The sequence below is a fragment of the Rhinichthys klamathensis genome, unplaced genomic scaffold (assembly GCF_029890125.1).
Source record: "Rhinichthys klamathensis goyatoka isolate OS25496 unplaced genomic scaffold, OSU_Roscu_1.1 h1tg000209l_1, whole genome shotgun sequence".
NCBI lineage: Eukaryota > Metazoa > Chordata > Actinopteri > Cypriniformes > Leuciscidae > Rhinichthys > Rhinichthys klamathensis.
In genome coordinates, this window is record NW_026606734.1 from 2,619,424 (window position 1) to 2,642,670 (window position 23,247).

The 23,247-nt window shown below is 42.4% G+C and overlaps 3 gene segments (V, D, J or C); 1 reads left to right on the plus strand and 2 right to left on the minus strand.

Moving 5' to 3' along the window:
* Positions 1-17,249: 17,249 nt before the first annotated feature.
* LOC130097014 (immunoglobulin kappa variable 1-39-like) lies at positions 17,250-18,197 on the minus strand. The segment is given in 2 exon segments: positions 17,250-17,663; positions 17,776-18,197. Coding segments are annotated over 2 exon segments (381 nt in total).
* Positions 18,198-18,564: 367 nt separating this feature from the next.
* Positions 18,565-20,892, plus strand: LOC130097062 (Ig lambda-2 chain C region-like). The segment is given in 2 exon segments: positions 18,565-18,577; positions 20,594-20,892. Coding segments are annotated over 2 exon segments (312 nt in total).
* A 1,316-nt stretch (positions 20,893-22,208) lies between these two features.
* Positions 22,209-22,906, minus strand: LOC130097012 (immunoglobulin kappa variable 1-8-like). The segment is given in 2 exon segments: positions 22,209-22,578; positions 22,679-22,906. Coding segments are annotated over 2 exon segments (426 nt in total).
* Between the last annotated feature and the right edge of the window lie 341 nt (positions 22,907-23,247).

A 23,247-nucleotide genomic window follows, 5' to 3' on the forward strand; every position in this document is an offset into this window, starting at 1 on the left:
CCCTGAAGACAGTCACTCAATAACAGACACAACACGCAATCACTGAAGTGAGAACAGAGTCAAAATGAATGTTTTTCATAATATTGTATCATATACAATAGTCAAAATGTTAAAGATTATATCATTCAATTCAGTTCTGATTACATCTACAAGACCAGCTTCAGTATATTAATCTGAATATCTGAATATGAGCAGATCCGGATCCAGACTCAAATCACTGAAGGTGTTCTATAGTAAAGTTCAGATTTAAACTTCAGCAACGGCTCCACCATACAGTGTACAGCGAGACATTTAACATTATTTACAGGTCATCACTTTTACCAATAACTGGAATAGAATTGAAATATATATATTTTGCTATATATTTCTATTAATCTTTTAATCTGCCTTTACATTGCTTTAATGTGTGATTATTGTAACGTGTCACATCCATGCAGAGTGAATCCAGCATTTATATGTAATGTCACTTCAGAAACTTTGCAGCGCTGGCCGTCGGTTCTCTTAGCAGGATAAAAAACTATAGTTTTATTCAATGGATTATATAATCTGTAGCCTCGAAAGCGAGACAAGACTCACTGTGAGACTTGGAGAATATTTTTACTGTAGTTGGAGTGAAACGTTGCTGTTAATTCCCAGATTTTACACCAAATCCGTGTGTGTTCCTGCAGTTTATGAACATGATCATCACACACACGAGTCTCTGTCAGTCACTGAATAACTGAGTTTGATTGTGAGTCGCGTCTGTCGCGTACTGCTCTGAGACACGAAGGTTGAGGATCCAAATGCAGTTCCCTTTCGAGGGAACTCGCGATGCGTCACTTGACGCTTTGGGAACGCCCCCAGCGTGAATGCGTCTGAGCATCAATGTCAACTAGTCCAATGGAAAGAATGAGCGTCACGGGCGGGTGACGTCATGACCAGGAAGGCATAAGAGCACATCCGGTGAAACGCGGCATTAGCTTCTGTGTCTCAGCAAGCGATCTGTGTTACTCTGTCTCTGTCTATTTATTGTTGTCTGTTGCATATATTTTGGAAGAGTTATGGCGAAACAAATGTACAAACAGTGTGCGTCTCCCTGCCCGCGTTATTTAACGGGTGGGGACACACACGAGCTTTGTGTAGTTTGTTTGGGAGTGGAGCATGCGGTCTCAGCCTTCGAGGGGGCTGAGTGCCAGCATTGTGAGAAGCTTTCGCTTCGCATGCTCCGCTCTCGCCTGTCACTTTTCGAGGAAAGTGGCCAGGCTCGCGATTCTCAGGGTGCAGGATCCGCGTCTGCCGAGGCAGCGCGGAGAATGCATTCCTGTGGATCGCAAATAGGATCTCTTTACGGGGTTGGAGACGGGTCCGCGGATCTTTTCTCCTCCCTTTCCCGAGCGATCCAGTGCTCTCTCTCCGGTCTCGGAAGCCCGCGTTGCGGTCTCTTCCGCCCGGGGAGAGAGACCAATGCTTCAGTGCTCTACCTCCGAGGAGGTAGATGTGCTGGGCATTGAAAGTGAAAAACACAATCATGGGGGAAGTGGATTTGCCATCTCTTTCCCCAGCGTATGAGAAATATATAACCCTATATATATATATATATATGATAGTTTATATATTATATATAAAATAAAGTGAATATATATAAAATATATATATAAAAAATAAGCTGGTGGAGGTGTTTACTAGGGCTGTAGATAAATTAAATATTTCATGGCCAGCAGAAATAAGGGGGCACTCGTTCTAAAAAATAAATAAATAAATTAAACGAGTTTCCTTCCCTCTATTTTTTCACCTCCATCACGGGGCCTTCCATTTTTCCCGGTCTGCACAGCGAGCTGTCTAGATCATGGAAAAAGCCTTACTCTTCTTGTCTTTTAGCCCCCACATTCATGTATATTCAGATATTTGGGGGTTAAGAGAGTATGGCTATGGGGCAATACCCCGGGTAGAACAGACACTTGCGAGCTATGTCTCCCGGTTCAGTATCGTCCCTGAAGGCGTCGGCTTCTCTCACTAAACCAATAAAGAAAACTATTTTTTAATCTAGTGGGAAAAGCATATATGGCAGTGGGTCTAGCATGAGCCTGCTTGCACACTATAGCAGTGCTGCAAGCATATCAGGCTGACCTGCTGTGGTATTTGGACAGAAGTGAGGGAGTTTGGCCCGATGGGGTTTGAGAACTCCGTCGGGCCTCAGATTTATCTCTCAGGGATGGCAGCCCTTGTGGTCACTGAGAGACACCTCTGGCTCAATTTGATGGGAATCATGGAGAAAGATACAAGATAATCTCTCCCTCGCTATGTCCAACCCACTGGGGCTGCTGGGCGTGAGCAGCTCCAGCCGGCTAGTTTCTCATACACAACACAGCAGCCAAAGCCTTCAAAGCAGAAGCCGGATCCGAGGACCGTTCTTCATGCTGAGAAGGCTGCGGCTCAAAAGAAAAGGTCTGGCGCCACGGCGTCAGACCGGTGAGGGCAGCCCCAACCGGGGTGGAATGGTGTACACCTCATTATACGGTGCCCTTTCCATCTCTGTGCCCTCAGGGGACCGTTCTGCCAACCCCGCCACCCTTGGTGCTTCGGGGCGCAGCGTTCTCCAGCGAGCTTCTGGCGCAGCGTCAACTCGACGTTGCGTCGGACTCGCGCCCTCTGAGGGGGGTTCGAAAACAGTCAGTTCGGGTGGTTCCTGCCAGTATGTTTCAGGTCCCCGGACTGGCTGTCTTTATTACACCAGAGGCCAGCCTCGAGGGGCTGGTTCCCTTGGTAGATTTTCTGGCAGCGCGGAAGCTACTGCCAAATATATCTCTATGGGTAATGGTAATCTCTCTGGTAATGGAGCAAGAGGTAAAGGCCCTGTTAGCAAAGAAAGCTATAGAGCAGGTGTACTCACCCGACATTGCGTCGGGTCTTTACAGTCGTTATCTCATTGTTCCAAAAAAGGATGGAGAGCTGCGTCACATACTAGATCTTCGTCTGTTGGAGTGTTTGGTGCTGGAACTCAAGTCCAAGATGCTGACACTCAAACAGATCGTGACTCAAATCAGATCCGAGGACTGGTTTGTCACGATAGATCTAAAAGACGTATACTTCCATATCTCCATCCTCCCTCTGCACAGGAGGTTCCTGAGGTTTTCTTTGGGGCAAAGAACACCGGTATCAGGCACTTCCTTTCGGTCTAGCTCTATCACCCCGCACATTCACGAAGTGTGTAGACGCAGCTCTGGCCCCGCCAGGTTGCAGTGTATACACATTCTGAATTGCATAGATGACTGGCTGATTCTAGTGGAATCAGAACAGTTAGCGGTTCGGCACCGAGGTGTCGTTCTCGCTCATATGCAGATGTTGGGGTTGAGGCTCAATGCCAAGAAAAGTGTGCTTTCTCCAGTACAGAGAACCACTTTCCTTGGTGTGGTATGGGATTCAGTGACGATGCGGGCCACTCTGTCGCCCGTTCGTGTAGCTGCTATCCTAACAGCCACAAAAGAGCTGGGGCTAGGCCAGTCACGCACTGTAAAACAGTTCGAGAGACTGTTGGGTCTTGTGGCAGTAGCGTCCAACGGGATACCTTTTGGCCTGCTGTACATGAGACCTTTGCAGTGGTGGCTCAGGACCAGAGGGTTCTCCCCGAGGGGAAACCCACTTCGTATGATCAAGATCACGCGGCGGTGCCTTCGTGCCTTGGTTATATGGAGGAAACACTGGTTCTTAACCCAGGGTCCGGTGTTGGGAGCTCTTTGTCGTCGAGTTGCTATCTCGACAGATGCTTCCCTCACCGGCTGGGGAGCGGTATTGGAAGGCCGCTCAGCTCAGGGCTTGGGAGGAGTCATCATCTCGCTTGGCACATGAATTGCCTAGAGATGATGGTCGTCTTCAATGCGTTGAGACATCTCCTCCCAGACCTGAGGGGCCATCATGTGTTGTTCTGAAACAGTGACTGTTAGGCCTCAGGGCAGCAGCGTTCAATGTGATACCCTTTGACCTGCTGTACGTGAGACCTTTACAGTGGTGGCTCAGGACCAGAGGGTTCTCCCTGAGGGGAAACCCACTCCGTACGATCAAGATCACGCGGCAGTATCCCCGCGCCTTGGTTATATGGAGGAAACTCTGGTTCTTGACCCACAGACAACACGTTGGTGGCCTATTATTTTGGTCCCTCAGGAAATTACGCTGTCTGAGGGCAGTGTATATTCCAGGGGGGCCAGAATATTGGAGCAGACACCCTGTCGAGGCAGGGGCTGAGGCCAGGGGACTCCACCCCGAGGCGGTGGAGCAAATATGGGAGTTTTATGGCCAGGCAGAAGTGGATTTGTTCTCGTCTCAGCATACGACGCACTGTCCACTCTGGTTATCCCTCACTCAACCAGTCCCCTCGGGGCTGGTTGCTATGGTGCAGACGTGGCTGAGGCTACGTCTGTACGCATTTCCCCCTGTTGCTCTGCTCCCAGGAGTTCTGGAGTGATTCCGCCAGGATGGAATAAGCCTATTTAGTAGCACCACCCTGGCCGAGCTGAATTTGGTTTGCGGACCTAATTTTTCTCCTCGACGGACCTCCCTTGGAGGTCCCGATCAGGAGAGACCTTCTGTCTCAGGCAGGGGATGCAATATTGCACCCCCGGCAGGGGATTTGGAAACTGTGGGTTTGGCCTCTGAGGGGGCCCAACTCATAGAGAGTGGTCTCTCAACCGAGGTTGTTGAGACCATTCTAAGCTCCAGAGCTCCAGCTACTAGGAAACTATATGCGCTAAAATGGAAAGTTTTTTCTGTATGGTGTCACCGACATCAGTGAGATCCGGTTAACTGTTCTGTGAACACAGTACTCGAGTTCTTGCAGGAGCGCTTTACGTCAGGTTTATGTCCTTCCACACTTAAGGTTTACGTGGCGGCCATTGCGGCTTACCACGCCCTGGTGGGGGGTACATCGTTGGGTCGAGACCCCCTGATTACACGTTTCCTTCGTGGCACATTGAGGCTGAGGCCTGCATCTCGCACTAGGGTGCCAGCTTGGGATTTGGCAATAGTTCTAGAAGGCCTGTCTAGGGCTCCATTCGAGCCCTTAGATTCGGTTTCAGAGAAATTTCTTACCCTTAAGACTATCTTTCTGCTAGCTATTTCGTCCCTTAAGAGAGTTGGAGACCTTCAGGCTCTTTCGGTTTCCCCCACTTGCCTTGAGTTTGCACCGGGGATGGTCAAGGCATTCTTTTATCCAAAACAGGGATACGTCCCTAAGGTGCCGACCTTGATTCCGAGGCCTATCGTGCTGCAGGCTTTCTGTCCTCCTTTTACATCTGCGGACCAGGAAAGGCTGAACCTCTTGTGTCCAGTGCGAGCACTGGATACTTATGTTCATCGGACATCGTCTATGAGGAAGTCCGACCAGTTATTTATTTGCTTTGGATCACCTAAGAAGGGTCTTCCTGCTTCTAAACAGACGGTTAGTAAGTGGATAGTTGAGGCTATTTCACTTGCATACGAGTACTCTGACCAGCCGTGTCCTTTGGTGGTCAGAGCTCACTCTACGAGGGGTATGGCGGCCTCTAAAGCCTTACTATTTGGAGTTTCTCTCCAAGACGTTTGTGATGCGGCAGGCTGGTCCTCACCGCTCAAATTCGTCAGGTTTTACAGTTTGGACCTGGATGCTGCCCCAGGTTCTCAGGTGCTTAGTGCTTAGTTCCAACAGACTGACACTCAGGTACTTGGAATTCTGGCGTTTTGGGTATTCTCGTTCCCAAAGCGTCAAGTGACGCATCGCGAGTTCCCTCGAAAGGGAACGTCTCAGGTTACTACTGTAACCATAGTTCCCTGAGATAGGGAACGAGACGATGCGTCACCCTGCCATACTTCCTGCATCCCTGTGATCGGCTTGCTTCGACTTTTTGAAGCTAATGCCGCGTTTCACCGGATGTGCTCTTATGCCTTCCTGGTCATGACGTCACCCGCCCGTGACGCTCATTCTTTCCATTGGACTAGTTGACATTGATGCTCAGACGCATTCACGCTGGGGGCGTTCCCAAAGCGTTGTAAGGACTGGGCTAAAAGGGTGAATCTGAATAACTAAATACATCCTGCTAAAGACCCAAAAAGACTGAATGCAACACACACACACACACTCTCTCAGGAATGGCCAGAGTCATAAAATGCTTGAAACATTCCATGCCCTCCGCCATCTCAGAACTCAGAGATAACAGAACTCTAACAAACACACACACGAACCAACACACACACACACATAATGGACCTTTACATTACACGCATAAAACGAGCCATTACCAATTGTATACGATATATTCCTGTATGTCTGTGTGTTTCCCAGTCCATGGTAGTTTAGAAATGATCTCCTAGCGTATCAGTGAAACTCTTGAGAGTTTAAAAGTTATGTATTAAGATGTATCTTCATATTCCAATTATGTGTAAATGTTGTGTTTGGTACCGTTTTAATTATCTCGTTCCAACTGATTTGGTCAGATACAGAAGATTACAGTAAAATGTATGTTTTCTATGTTTTTATCATCTTGTGGAATGATTCTGACAAATTCTGACTGGTCATAAAAGAGGCGGACACGGCCATAGTTTAACTTTGACAAGACAAAGAGAATTTGGCCGCCAAAAGTTTCGTTGAATGTCATTGGCCAGTTCGCACCTCAGAGGTGTGGACTCCAGTTCCTCTAAAGAGGACTGAACCTCCCTCTGGACTCTCTCTTGCAGTCTGACCTTCTCAGAGAAACATGTGATGCTAGCGATCTCCTCCTGGAGATCTGATCCCACCATGGATCTTTTCTTTTGTTCGTCTAAAGTTCGTCTCTTCTTTAACTTACTCCCGAGTTCGTCTCCCAGGAAAGGAAATGGACTTTGCCGAAACTATTTCCTCGGGTAACGTCACCTCAAAGACTTTAAGCCTTTCAAACACTCGCGCCGAATGCCAACGAACGCCACGTGGTCCCCCATGGAACAAAGGGGCCACGCGCAAGCGGCCAACCATGCACGCGCCTGGACGGGCCGTGCAAAAACGCTGCGGTCGCGCTCCACACGACGCGCGCAAGCAGGACAGGACCTTCGTTCAACATGCGGGCCGACCGGACCGCGCAAGGAGCCCGCGACACACACAGACCTCATATGCTTTGCAAGTATCATTCCCGTTACAGCTTCTAAGAAGCCTTACAATGGTGTTTTCGTGTTGTTTCAGAAAGGTTGATGTCGAGGTGAAATTGTACCAGCTCTGTCTCTCTCCCTCGCTCTCTCACCAACTCTCTCACCAACACTCTCACCAACTCTCTCACCAACTTTCTCCCTTTCTCTCTCTCTCTCCAACTCATGTTTACATGGGTACCAATTGTCTAAACGCCCCGCGTCGTCTTAGTTTGTGTTTAATGTTTGTAAATACATGTATCATTGTAGTAAATGCTTAAGTAGTTCAGCTTCATTAAATACATTATATCCTTTTGATTGACTCATTGCCTGTTGCTCATAACCCAAGTCACTGATATGCTTCGATAACGTTACGAGCTCTTTACAGAAATACCTCAGACGGGTATGTGTAAACTTTATAGAGCAAGAAAGCTAATTCTTGTGGCCACAGAATTTGTTTTCACAACTCTATAAATTAATTGAGCTAATTAATTTTACCTGTCTTGTAAAACGTGGTCTGTATAATTAGTTACAATTCATTTGTGATTAATTGTGGGGATACACATGTATGCACGCAGGTAAAATGACAAAGCCTCCCTTAATGGGAGATTTATTAACATGTAAGACTGGGCTGATCCAAATCTGTATGAATAATTATTAGTTATTAATTATTAATTATGACATGCAAATTCCCCATTGATCAGACCCAAGTAGAGTCTTTACAGCGTCAAGTGACGCATCGTCTCGTTCCCTATCTCAGGGAACTATGGTTACAGTAGTAACCTGAGACGTTTTATTGAACAGAGCGTAATCCAAAGACGTAATCCAGAAAACAGGCCAGAGGTCTTAAACACCGGGTAATCAGTCCAAACTATAACAGGATCACAGGCAAAAAGGAAAATCCAAGGACAGGCCGAGATCAAAACCGGGAATAACAGACAGAACGCTCAGATTTGCCGTACAAACACTAAACAAGACTTCGCAGGGAATGAATGTGAAAACCAGGCTATTATAGGGTGAGTTAAACACGGTAATGACAGGTGAAGGTGATCGTGGATGATAGTCTGAACTAAGGATTATGGGGAATGGCGTCTGTGGATGTGAGGTACTGTCTGTGGTGGAGCCCTCTTATGGTAATCCTACAGCGTCACACATGATATAAACATCTTCACTTTTATTACTGTAATGTTTATAAAATAAATGTAAAAAAAATATGGTGACATGAATATGCTGTTTTAAATAGAGGACAGCTCCTGTTGGGTAATCTATCATTTTTGAATAAATGTTTATATTAGTGCTAATTTCTCCATACATAGATATTAATATAAAATATTATAATCTGCTCTGAAATTGAGGGATGTGTTTATATGATGCTGTTAATATCTGAATTATGAGGGATTAACTTAATAAATCAACAGACTTATTAAACTGGTCAAGCAGAACGTGTGTATGATTCTGATGATGCAGTTTAGAAAGAAGAATATATTAAATTATAAATGCAGAAAATAAAAAATGTGGTGAAGGATTGAAGAATATCCACTGAAGTGAAAATCAAAAGTGACTGAATTTCTACATGAAGGATGTAATAGAAACAGGAGACAAATACAGTCTGACTTCTGAAAAATCACAATCAAAAATATTAAAAACTGATGAAGCTCAAGATCATCATGTGTGTGTGTGTGTGTGTGTGTGTGTGTGTGTGTGTGTGTGTGTGTGTGTGTGTGTGTGTGTGTGTGTGTGTGTGTGTGTGTGTGTGTTTGAGCAGCTGCAGTTTCAGTTCAGTCACTGTGACTCTGACTGACCGAGGTTTTTGTACGACTCTTTATCACTGTGTGAACACAAAATCACCCACACAATCACCATCAGAATCTGGTCTGCAATGTAAACTCTGACAGTAATAATGTCCAGCATCTTCAGTCTGGACTCCACTGATGCTCAGAGTGAAATCACTGTTAGATCCACTGCCACTGAATCTAGATGGAGTTCCTGACTCGAGGCTGTCTGCTGCATAAATCAGGAGTTTAGGAGCTTCTCCAGGTTTCTGTAAGTACCAGGATAGAGGCTGAACACTCCAACCCTGGTAAACTTCAGGACTGGTTTTACAGGATATAGTAACTGTGTCTCTGAGATGAACAGGTTTCACTGCAGGCGTCTGAGTGACTGTCACTTCACCAACTGATTCTACATCAAGAAGAATAAATAGGCCTAAACATTCAGAATTACATATTTGGATAATATTTCTAACACAAATGATCAATTGGATTAGCAGTTTAACTTCATATTTCCTCACCTGTGAAACAGCTGGAGAACATCCAGATGAAGATGATGAAGATGAAGCTCATGGTTGCTGTTGGTTCAGATTCTCAGTGTTCAGACTCAGAGTTATAAATCCTCCTGAAGCGTGAGCTGCGATGCAAATAATCTATATGTAAATCTGTGTAAGGATTCCAACACATGATGCACATAAATCATAACAGTGTTTATGATATTTTTCCATGTTACGAGTCATAAACATTTATTCCTGTGTCTGACGCTACAGGCTTTCTGATGATTCAAATGAGAAGCATCACTAAGATAAACAAGTTTGTCACTGTGAACTTCATTAGAGGTGTAAAGGTCATTCCAGAGGTCATAGGTCATCAGAATGTATTAAAATTGCTTTAATTAATAATTAATAATGCATTGAGATGAATGATAGATTCAGTAGTTTTGATAAAACAGTTATGAGTAATATCTTATCTTGATAAACTTCGAGGGAAAGACAAAGCTTAAAAAAGCTCAAAAACATAGATGTGTAAATCTTTGGGTAGATGGAGATCTGATTCAAAGTCTCATATTCAAATAAAAGAAAATCAGCTCTATCCTAAAAGCCCTTAAAAGTCATCCACTCGCCCAAATAAACAATGATTTCAGTAAAACAACAGTATTTCATCTTGTAAAAAATAACTGCAGTTTCCACACAACGAAGCGCTTTATTTCAGTGGCCGAGCAATAACATCTTTCTGAATGTTGAAGTGTGTTTGCTGAGACTGAAGTGTGTGTGAGAGATCTGTCTTCTGCTCGTGTGAGACTCAGACGCATCATCGCAGGATTAATAATGAATGATCCAGAAACAGTGAATGGTTACAGACAGACGGATCGTGGGACGGCGGAGCGTCTGATCATGTTAAAGAAGGTTTCTCTCTTTCACTGTCATTTTGCTCTGAATCCAGTAAATCTGTGACTCTTGTAGATGATGATCTAAACAGCGGCTTTATGGAAGATTGTTAATAAACTATTCAAGTGTTACGTTCCCTCTCTCTAGTCTAGGGGAAAAGAGGGACTAACAATAAATGAAAGATGTAACAATTAAAAAGAAGTGAGAAATCTCCTTTTCCTCTATCCCAGCTCTATCTGTATTTCACTTTTATATCTAACAGATTTACACAACACCCTTTGAGTTTGACCTGATCATAAAAGGAACTTGAGGGAGAATGATTAAGTAGTTCTTTATTTATTTTCTTGAATTGAGGCCAACAAAGGCTTGCTCAATATATTTACAAAATAAGCAAGGGTCAGTAACAGATAAATAAGTTTAAATAATAACCAAATCGTCAGGAGAGGGCGAGGCCAAAATAACAAACAAAATGGAGACTTCCTAAGGTTTAAACCCAATTAAATTTCCTAACAAAAAGAAGATGAAATCAAAGACAATTATCTTACCTCTCTCCCTGACTAACAAAGAATAAACAGGAGAAAAGTTCAGGAGTAGATACTCCAAACAAATTGGCACCCGTCTCCCTACACGGTTGAACAACTTAAACTCACACAGTCTAAGAGCTCGTGGTACTCAAACACAGATCACACAGATCTCACAGATAAAGTTTTAACAACAAGTAACACCACAACGTCTGGGATAGCCGAAGAGGGATCTCTTTCGAACACGGTGTCTTTGGTGTTTTATATCCACTCCTGTTAATCAGCACCAGCTGCAGGTGATTTGGGGCGCTGCCTGGCAGAGGGAGAGAGAGAGACAGAAGGAGGGGAGAAAACATCGCCAGCACCCATAAACTCTAAATATTACGTCATGGGACGTAACACCCCCACCGATAAGTTTATAAATAACAAGTTATTTATAACAAACAGTCACCAATTCACTTTCACTATTTAAAAGTAAATAGCATTCACATGTTATTATAATCATAAAAACTATTTATGACCTAGATAATGCATCCGCAACAACATTTTCTGAGCCTTTTTTGTAACGGACGTCAAGATTAAACTCTTGAACGGCGAGAGACCACCGCATAAGCCGCTGATTCACATTAGACATGCGCTCAAGAAAAATTAAGGGGTTATGGTCTGTGTACACTACGATTGGAGCTACACCACCACCTAAATACACCTCAAAATGCTGTAGGGCCATCAACATTGCCAGTGCCTCCTTCTCAATGACACTATAGTTCTGCTGACACCTTGAGAACTTTTTAGAGAAGTATGAAACCGGATGCTCTACACAAATTATCATCCTGCAACAGGACCGCACCAGCCCCTGTAGCTGAGGCATCAACTTCTAACTTAAATGGGGCATCAAATTGAGGGGCTTTGAGTATTGGGGCGCTACAGAGCAAGTCTTTCGATGCATTGAAAGCATACTCACAACTGGGTGTCCAGACAAACCTTTTTGTAGTGCTTAGTAGATCAGTTAGTGGCGAGACAACGGTGGCAAAGTTTGGGCAGAAAGCACGGTAGTATCCACACATTCCAAGGAACCTGCGCAGTTCACGTTTATTAGAAGGGATATTGTATTCAAGGATAGCTGCAACTTTGGCTTCGACAGGCTTCACCATTCCTTGTCCCACTTGTTTACCTAAATAGCAGATCATTCCCTTAGCGAACTCGCACTTGGCGAGGTTCAAGGTCAACGAGGCATTAGCAAAGCGCTGAAACACATTCGCAAGGGAGGATAGATGTTCTGTCCAGGTATTTGAGTGGACAACCACGTCATCCAAGTATACTTCACAGTCTTCCACACCTGCTAACACATTATACATTAAACGCTGGAATGTGGCAGGAGCGTTTCGCATCCCAAAAGCTAAGACAGAATATTGCAGAAAGCTGTCTGAGGTGACAAAAGCTGATATTTCTGATGCCCGCGGAGTCAGAGGGACCTGCCAGTATCCTTTCAGGAGGTCTAGCTTTGTTACAAACTTAGCGTTGCCCACCCTGTCCACACAGTCTTCCATTCTAGGGAGTGGGAAGGAATCTGCTTTAGTGATGTTGTTGACTTTGCGGAAGTCGGTGCAGAAGCGATAGGTGGAATCAAGCTTTGGTACCAGTAAGCAGGGCGAACTCCAGGGACTCTGACTTGGCACAGCAATTCCATTCTGCAGCATATACTCCACTTCAGCCTTCATTATGTTACGCTTTTGGGGATTGACTCGATAAGGATGCTGTTTGATGGGGGACGCATTTCCAACATCAATGTCATGGGAACACATTGCAGTTTTTCCAGGCACATCTGAGAATAAACTAGGGAACTTATGCAGCAAATTAGTCAGTTCTTCAGCCTGACTTTCACCGAGATGAGCAAGGTAACTCTTAAGGTCACTTAGAATGGCAGAGTTCTGTAAACGTGTGGAGGAAACTTGACCTTTATTACACAATCCATCGTCTTCCATGGTATAGCTGATAACCATAGCAACAGTGGAGGTTGGCACACTTGCGGTCTCACACTTCGCTTCCACTGTGGGTTTGTCACACTTTGTCTCACTTTGTGTAGTCACATACCTTTTCAGCATGTTGATGTGGCACAAACGGCTTTTACGTCTGCGGTCAGGTGTGTCAATGATGTAATTTGCGTCACTCACTTTCCTCTTGACAACGTAGGGACCATTAAACTTCGCCTGGAACACAGAACCAGGAATGGGTAGCAAAGCTAGAACCAAATCGCCAGGCTGGAAAGATCTGCTAACAGACTTCTGGTCAAAGCGTGCTTTCATCTTGCCTTGTGCGGTTTCAGGGTGTTTTGCTGCTACTCCACGAGCGCTCTGAAGTCTCTGACGAAGAGACTGGACATAGTCAGGGATAGCCACAGGGGTTGAATGTTCAGTCAACAGTTGCTCACTCAACTTTAACGGTCCTCGCACCACATGACCGAAGACAAGCTCTGCTGGACTATATCCTAGAGACTCTTGTACTGTCTCTCTCACAGCGAACAGAAGAAAGGGGAGACCCTCGTCCCAATCTTTTCCTGTCTCAACACAATAGCTGCGCAACATCGTTTTAAGAGTTTGATGAAACCTCTCAATCGCACCTTGTGACTCTGGGTGGTAGGCACTGGATAACTGATGATTTATGTCAAGCTCCTTTAGAATCTGCTCAAACATTCTTGACGTAAAATTAGTGCCACGGTCTGTCTGGATTACTTTTGGCAGGCCGAAAGTGGAACAGAACTTGACCAGCTTTTTCACAACTGCTTTGGCTTTCAGGTTGCGTAATGGGACTGCTTCGGGAAAGCGTGTTGCAGCACACATGATAGTTAACATATATTGATGTCCTGCCTTGGACTTAGGCAATGGGCCCACACAATCGATGATCAGTCGTTCAAAGGGCTCACACATCACAGGGATTGGCGTAAGAGGAGCGACAGGAACTCGTTGGTTCGGTTTTCCCGTGAGTTGGCAAACTTTGCAAGCTTTGCAAGCTTTGCAAAAGGCAGACACAGCAGACTTTATACCAGGCCAGTAGAAGTATCGGGAAACTCGATAGGATGTCTTCGTCACTCCTAGATGACCGGACATTACGTGTTCATGAGCCAGCTTCAACACATGCAGGCGATAGCCAGAAGGCAACACAATTTGCTGGACCAGCTGACAGTTCTCATCCTCTTCATCTGGTTTCCATCTACGCATCAGTAGTCCATGATCCCAGAAATACATAACCCCAGAATTAGGCACTTGCCCAAGATCTGCAGCTTTAACACACTTAGCTAGCGTTGGGTCTTCTCTCTGAGCAGTTATCAAATGTTCTCGACTCACTTTTAAGGGGCTTTTTGACTCTGAACTAGGATCAGGTGAAAGCTCAGGCACTGGGATCAGCGAATACTCACATGGGGTAGTGTCAGAGACCAGAAAGGAATCAGCAAGATCCACCACTTCCTTGAACTTTTGTGCCTGTGCACGGGTCACTGCGCATGCTGGGAATGCTGAAGGATAAAAGGTAGACAGGTTAGACTGCTCCTTTACACTTGGGGTATGTGTCACAATTGGAGAAGGAAAAACTTCGCCACCTGCTAAATCATTCCCTATAATTAAGTCTATACCTTCTACAGGTAACTGTCTGCGGACACCCAGTTTAACAGTTCCACTTACAAGACCTGACTTTAAGTGAACCGTATGCAAAGGCACATTAGCACAGCACATCTCAATACCACGGACCAACACATCATATCCTGTGTACGTGTCAGCAGAAAATGGAAGGCTACGCTCCAGAATGAAGGACTGCATAGCTCCAGTGTCTCTAAGCATGACTACTGGCTTAAACTCAGCATCAGGGAATATAGAAACCATGCCCTCCTGAAGAAATGGCTGGTAACTTTCTACATCAGTTGGGCTTAATTTTGGTAATGACTGAGCAAGTGCTACACTCTTCGTTTTCGAACCCTTCTGCTTCCACTGATGACAGTCCGCAATCAAGTGTTCAGGGCTTAGACAGTAAAAACATTCCCGTCTCTCACTATTTGCAGGTTTAAATTTACGAGCACTCTTTGGGAAATTTTCTACTCTAGCAGGGCGTGCTACAGGAGGCATCACATTCAACGAATCGCCTGAATACGGTGTGGCAAATTTTGTCTGCCGTGCTGTAGTAAAAACAGTGCGATGTGTCAATACAAATTCGTCAGCCAAAACAGCAGCGTTAGACAAGCAAGCGACTTTTTGTTCATTCAAATGAACCACCACATTCTCTGGCACACAATTCTTAAAGTCTTCTAGCATGATTAACTCCTGCAACTGTTCCAGAGTCGTTATCTTGCTAGAGAGACACCATTTATCAAAGAGGATTTTTTTCTCCCTTGCAAACTCTACGTAAGACTGTCTGGCTGTTTTCACGTGGCGCCGAAATTTTTGCCGGTAAGCTTCAGGGACAAGCTCAAACGCGCGTAAAACCGCTGCCTTAATTATGTCATAGTCAAGAGAAGATTCGATTGGTAGAGCAGAACAGACCTCCTGCGCTTTTCCAGTGAGACTACACTGTAACAATAGAGCCAACATCTCCTTCGGCCATGCTAACTTTCCTGCGACTCGCTCGAACGTCACAAAGTAGGAATCTACTTCCGCCTCTCTGAACGGTGGTACTAGCTTAATAGATCTACTGGGGTCAAAAGGAACGGCAGAAGATACATGGCTATGCCCATCAGACAAAAGACTAGTTGCTGTCAAAGTAGGAGAGGAAACTGAAGAGGTTTTGACATGCGGAAAAGGGATTGGTTGTACAGCAGTACGCTGAGCTTCTAAAGCCAATTTTTGCAACTGAATATCCCGATCAGCCTCCGCTTCAATGGTTCTCAATTTAATCATCTGAGCTTCACACTCCTGCTTCTTTATTTCTAGATCTAATTCCTTTAACCTCACTGCTAACCTAGGGTCTTGAAAAGCCATAGAGTCAATGTCAGGTGGACCTACACTATCCACATCTTTATCTGCTGCTGCATGTTGCTCTACCTCCTCACCATCATTGCTTTGACTCGGCAAAATTCCATCGCTTACCAATTTGTCATACAACTTTTCTTTAATGACTTGTTTGGTAGCTTCTTTGGAAATTACGATGTTAAAAAACTCTGCTATCTGAATAAGATCTTTCTTCTTACAGCGATCAAAGACTTCAAAAGTCGGCGCAAGGGTAAACGAGAGCAGATCAAATTCCATCTCTTAATCCCCCACTACACTCTCCTCTTTCACCCAAAGAAAACAGCCAGCAATCAAGAATAAAGTAGTACTCAACAAAGTAGAGTTGTACTAACGAGTAACGAATCCTCAAAATTAGCAATAGGCCTCATGAGTTAATTGTCACAGGACAAAACTACCTATTGTTAAAAAGGAATCCACAAAATTACACAGAACGACGCAAGGGACGAGCCCCCAATTGTTACGTTCCCTCTCTCTAGTCTAGGGGAAAAGAGGGACTAACAATAAATGAAAGATGTAACAATTAAAAAGAAGTGAGAAATCTCCTTTTCCTCTATCCCAGCTCTATCTGTATATCACTTTTATATCTAACAGATTTACACAACACCCTTTGAGTTTGACCTGATCATAAAAGGAACTTGAGGGAGAATGATTAAGTAGTTCTTTATTTATTTTCTTGAATTGAGGCCAACAAAGGCTTGCTCAATATATTTACAAAATAAGCAAGGGTCAGTAACAGATAAATAAGTTTAAATAATAACCAAATCGTCAGGAGAGGGCGAGGCCAAAATAACAAACAAAATGGAGACTTCCTAAGGTTTAAACCCAATTAAATTTCCTAACAAAAAGAAGATGAAATCAAAGACAATTATCTTACCTCTCTCCCTGACTAACAAAGAATAAACAGGAGAAAAGTTCAGGAGTAGATACTCCAAACAAATTGGCACCCGTCTCCCTACACGGTTGAACAACTTAAACTCACACAGTCTAAGAGCTCGTGGTACTCAAACACAGATCACACAGATCTCACAGATAAAGTTTTAACAACAAGTAACACCACAACGTCTGGGATAGCCGAAGAGGGATCTCTTTCGAACACGGTGTCTTTGGTGTTTTATATCCACTCCTGTTAATCAGCACCAGCTGCAGGTGATTTGGGGCGCTGCCTGGCAGAGGGAGAGAGAGAGACAGAAGGAGGGGAGAAAACATCGCCAGCACCCATAAACTCTAAATATTACGTCATGGGACGTAACACAAGCAACAACATGTTTATGATTCACTTTACAGCGTGATTGTATGATTAAGAAGGAAAAATAATCATGCTTTATAAAAACACATGAACAACCACGAGAATAGATAAACCAACAATTATCAAAAAATATATGATCAAAATCATTTCTTATTATCTTCAGTAATATTAATGAAGTGCAGCAAAATTGATATTAAGTTAATTTGTGTTTTTTCATTGTTGAGCGTGTGTGTGTGTGTGTGTGTGTGTGTGTGTGAGCAGCTGCAGTTTCAGTTCAGTCACTGTGACTCTGACTGACGGAGGTTTTTGTACGACTCTTTATCACTGTGTGAACACTGGACCACGGTTGCTACTCATGCAATAATAATGTCCAGCATCTTCAGTCTGGACTGCACTGATGGTCAGAGTGAAATCTTTGCTAGATCCACTGCTGCCACTGAATCTAGATGGAGTTCCTGACTGGCGGCTGTTTACACGATAGATCAGGAGTTTAGGAGCTTCTCCAGGTTTCTGTAAGTACCAGGACACACAGGGTGGGCTGCAGGCTGTATCATCACTACTGAATTTACAGCTCATCTCTACAGTTTCTCCTGGTTTAGCAGTTTTCACTGAAGGAGTCTGAGTTGCTGTGATCTGAGCTCTACATCCTGAAAAACAATTCATTTATCAGTCCATAAAGTATATATTATTTATTTAAAGTATATAGCTCTGTTAAAATTATATATTTGAATTGATTTATATAAAAAATAAACGTTGCACCTTGTAGTATAAAGCAGTATAAAAGTGTCCAGATGAAGATGATGATGAAGGTCATGTTGATGAAGATGGTTGTGTGTGTCAGTGATGAAGTGTTAAACTCACAGCACTATAAACACTCTCACACACTGAAGATCTGATCAATATGCAAACACACTCCACATCATTTCCCTGAAGACAGCAGAAACACTGTTTTGCCTTTTAGTGTCTTTGCTAATAAACTTCTATTTATCATTTTCAGAAACAGACACTCATGATTTACTTCATGTTATTTTGGGTCGATCTTCTCGCTCTAAACACTGTTTTAATGATCAGTTTCATTCAGACTTTGATGCTGAGAGCATTTAATACCTGTGCTGTATTTATATCATCCATGATACTGTATAACAGGTCAAAAGTCATCCAATAGAGAATGACCATCTAAATCTGGCTGAAGATTTCATTATAGAGAAGGGCAATAGAATTAGATGATTTTATATCACATGTGTTTATGTGATGACTGCATTTCAGGACTGATTATGCAGTTTTTTAGATGAAGATTTTGTGGCTCTTTTTTGATCAATAGTGGTTTAGAAGATCTGCTCTTGAGTCTCGTGTGTGTGTGTGTGTGTGTGTGTGTGTGTGTGTGTGTGTGTGTGTGTGTGTGTGTGTGTGTGTGTGTGTGTGTGTGTGTGTGTGTGTGTGTGTGTGTGTGTGTGTGTGTGTGTGTGTGTGTGTCGTTGGTCTATTTCTCTGCTGGTGTGTGTGTTCATTTGAGTGTGACGGAGGTTTTTGTACGACGCTTTCACTAGAATGAAACACTGTGGTACACTTTCGGTGGAGGAACTAAACTGACGATCAGTAAGTCTCTTCTATTCTCTAAAAATGATTTATTTTTTATTTATTTGTTTTGTTTTTAGCTTATTTTAGGAAGCATTTGGCAACAAGATAAAAAAAAAGTTTTTAAAAAAATGTACTGCAATATTTTATGGCGAATTTGATTGTTTCACAATTTCTTTAAATTTGTCTGTTATTTTACAAAAAACACTTATTCTGTGAGATTTCATCACGTTTATCTTAGCATATTTCATATCGTTTTTAAAATTGTCTTTTTACATGATTAATTTCATATATTATAATTGCTAACATTCATTGTTTTTTAATATATTGATTGCAATATTTGGTAACGCTTTAGATTACAGCCCGGAAAGTAATGTGTAATTAAGAGGAATTTACTGTGTAACCTTCGGTAATTATAGTATAAAGTACTTACATGTAAGTATGAGGGAACAATATGTAAAGTTTGGGGAATAAAGGGGTAACAACCAGGAGAATTAAAAAATATATTTATACTGTAAGTATTATAGAAATAAGGGATATTTATTCTACTATTATGATACAACAATCTTACAATTAGGAGCAATATAGCGAGAACACTGCGTACCTTTTTGTAATAATTGTGTACCAATACATACTGTATAGGCTTTTTAAAAATGACAGGGTACATATCTATGCATTTATACCATTTTTTATTTTTATTTATTTTTTTCGCAAAAGTGCAGATGTTTAAGTTTGGGCTTACTTAATTTTAAATACTGGGAAATATATCTTGTTTCATGTGGTTACAGGGTAAGTGGTGCTTGTATAATAAATAAAGGTTTCCGAGTCAGTGATATAAGATTGTGTATGCATTTTTATTGTTACCCTGTAACTACATGGAACAAGAGGGTAACAAGCACCACTTTAATTTACAGCCCGCAATGTCACACTTACCCTGTAACTACATGGAACAAGGGGGTAACAAGCACCACTACATGAAACAAGAGTATCTTTCCACAATATTTAAGCAAAAGTTGCAATAGTTTTCATTTTTAGTGCACTTTTGTTAAAAAGATTACTTTATTTATAAAGCCTATACAGTATGTGCTGGTTCACCATTTTTTCAAAAAGGTACGCAGTGTATGTTCTTGCTAAATTGCTCCCAAAATGTAAGATTGTTGTATCATAATAGTAGAATAAGTACCCCTTAGTTCTATAATACTTACAGTATAAATTATTTTTTTATTCTCCTGGTTGTTACCCCTTTATTCCCCAAACTTAAAATATTGTTCCCTTATACTTATATTGTAAGTACGTTACAGGTACACTATAATTACCGAAGGTTACGCTGTAAAATCGCTTTAATTACGCAGTCCTTTCCGGGCTGTAATCTAAAGCGTTACCAAATATTTTTGTAATGTTATATTGAATGTAATATTGTGATATTTTCTGTCATATTCAGGGTTTTTTTTAAGTACATAATTGTGTCCATAATTCTTGGTAAATTTAACTGCTAATACTTTTTGAAATCCATGACACAAAAGTTTGATTATACGGATAAAATAATTATATTTTTTAGGCGTCGCCATCAGACAAATAGAAAGATTTGAAAAATTCATCATTTGAACTGAAATTTGCTGATCATTATGATTGTGAGAGTCTTAAGAATTTTTCAAAATACAATTAATGATGAAATGATTATTCAGAAAATATCAAATTACTGTAAGATTCGCTGTATATCATGTCTGCTTTACAGAACTGATTTATATTTAGAATTACATGATACATATTTGAGTATTAGTGAATATTGATTTAACTGAGAATATTTTTAAACTGAATTCAGGATATTTGTGGTTTATGAATGAAAGCAGTTATGTGGAATTTCTGTAAAGATATAATGATTGTGATTTCTACTACATGACCGAGTCTGACATCTAACTAACTGTGTGTGTGTGTGTGTGTGTGTGTGTGTGTGTGTGTGTATGTGTGTGTGTGTGTGTGTGTGTGTGTGTGTGTGTTTCAGCCGGGCCCTCCGTGTCTCCCTCCGTGTCTCTGCTGGTCTCTGGAGACTCCTCCGCTCTGCTCTGCCTGCTCAGCTCTTACTCTCCACAGGGGGCGACGGTGAGCTGGACGCTGGACGGGTCAGAGGTCACCGAGGGGGTTCAGACCAGCGCAGAGAGCGAGCGGGGCGGTCTCTACAGTCGCAGCAGCGTCCTGAGCCTCAGCAAAGCACGCTGGGAAGGCAGAGAGCACTTGGTCTGCAGAGGAACACATGCCGGAGCTGCTCACGAGGCCTCGTTCCTCAAGAGCTCCGAGTGCTGATGTTTCTCCAGTGAAGACCAGCGTATCTGAGCGGCACGTGATTTACAGCTCAATACTGAAGCAGTCTGTCAATGTGCTGCCATTGCTGTTCATTCAATAAAGCTTCATCTGAACGCAAGCTTACATGTGTGTGTGACTGCATCATTGATCAGTGTGTCGTTCCTTCAAAGTCCTGCACTAAAGTTTCAGCTGCTTTTGATTGATTGTAATAGTTGAGAACAGCTGCATTCAGCAGTAAATGTCAAATGAAGCTCTAGGGGTTTGAACATGGTCACTGGAGACGAGCTGCTCTATTCTGAGACCATCACAATCACTAAACCTGACAATGCAAATGAGATTTTCACCTCAAACTCACAGTTTCTCTCTTTTACTGGTTCAACGCTCTGAACTGGAACAGTTTCACTTCTGCTGATGGAGGGATGAGACAGTTGTGAAGTTTGAGTGGTAGTTTTATATGACGTGTATGACTTATTTAACGTAATGAGACTCTTCACTGGTAGATACATGTGTGACTAGAAGTGTAAATCTTTGGGTAATAGTGATCTGATTCAATTCACGAATCATAGGTTTTTGATTCTTTCAAGAAAGATTTCCTTCTAATTCATATTGAATTTTGAATTGAAATTCACAAACTAATTCACAGAGTGCAATGTTCCTATAAAATACCTAAGGTATTCCATATTTCATAATTTCAGTAAACTAGTATCCACGTATTAAAATGATAGCTGATACATTCAAAGCCTCATATTCAAATTAAAAAATAATAAATAGTAAAATAGTAAAACAACAGTATTTCATCTTGTAAAAAATAACTGCAGTTTCCACACAACGAAGCGCTTTATTTCAGTGACTGAGGAATAACATCTTTATGAATGTTTTTAAGTGTGTTTGCTGGAGACTGAAGTGTGTGTGAGAGATCTGTCTTCTGCTCGTGTGAGACTCAGACGCATCGCAGGATTAATAATGAATGATCCAGAAACAGTGAATGGTTACAGACAGACGGATCGTGGGACGGCGGAGCGTCTGATCGTGTTAAATGGTGTTTCTCTCTTTCACTGTCAGTTTGCTCTGAATCAAGTTAATCTGTGACTCTTGTAGATGATGATCTAAACAGCAGCTGAAGATGTTTAATAAACAATTCAATTCAAGCAACAGCATGTTTATGATTCACTTTACAGTATGATGATTAGGAAGAAAAAAAATCATGCTTTATAATATTAATGAAGTGCAAGTGCAACTTCATCACATGAAGTGTGTGTGTGTGTGTGTGTGTGTGTGTGTGTGTGTGTTTGAGCAGCTGCAGTTTCAGTTCAGTCACTGTGACTCTGACTGACCGAGGTTTTTGTACGACTCTTTATCACTGTGTGAACACATAACCACTGTGATAACTCTGACAGTAATAATGTCCAGCATCTTCAGTCTGGACTCCACTGATGCTCAGAGTGAAATCACTGTTAGATCCACTGCCACTGAATCTAGATGGAGTTCCTGACTGGAGGCGGTTTGCTGCATAAATCAGGAGTTTAGGAGCTTCTCCAGGTTTCTGTAAGTACCAGCTCAGACATGGTTTGCTACTACACCAGGAGACTGGATCACTGCTAGTTTTACAGGTTATAGTGACTGATTGTCCAGGTTCATAGAGCCGCTCTGAGGGAGTTTGAGTCACTGTCTCCTGACCAACAGATTCTGACAAGAGAGAAATATTAGAAATCACAAACACTTTTACAGCCATATATCTTCACAACACACATAATAAATAATGTATATAATCTTGACTGACACAAACCTCGACATAATACTGCCAGCGTCCAGATCAATATGGTGATGAAAGTCATTTTTGTTGGTTGAAGGTTCAGTTCTAGTGAAAAACAGTTGTTGATCATGTTTGGTGTTTGACAGAGTTATAAACACACGCAGAGCGCTGAAGCGTGTGTCGCTCATGTAAAACACACTCTCTATGCAAACGCTTCAGTAGTAACAGATTTAACTTGGTTTAATGTTCTGTTTCATGGAGACTTCACAAAACACTTCACGAGTTCACATGTTAATATGATCCTTTATTCATACCCACATGGAAAGAACCTATATGAGGATATATGCGCATATATGAAACCTATATGCAGTTTATATGCACATATATGCTTCATATATACAGCATATATGCACATATATGATAATATATATGCTGCATATATGCGTATATATTGCACATATAGGCAAAACTGAGGTGCATATATGTGCATATACAGGCATATAGGTATCCTGTATTGCTTCTTTTTATCCACATATAAGCCCTATATGTGCATACATGACTCCTATATAGCTCATGGCAGGATCTGGTCATTATACCTCACT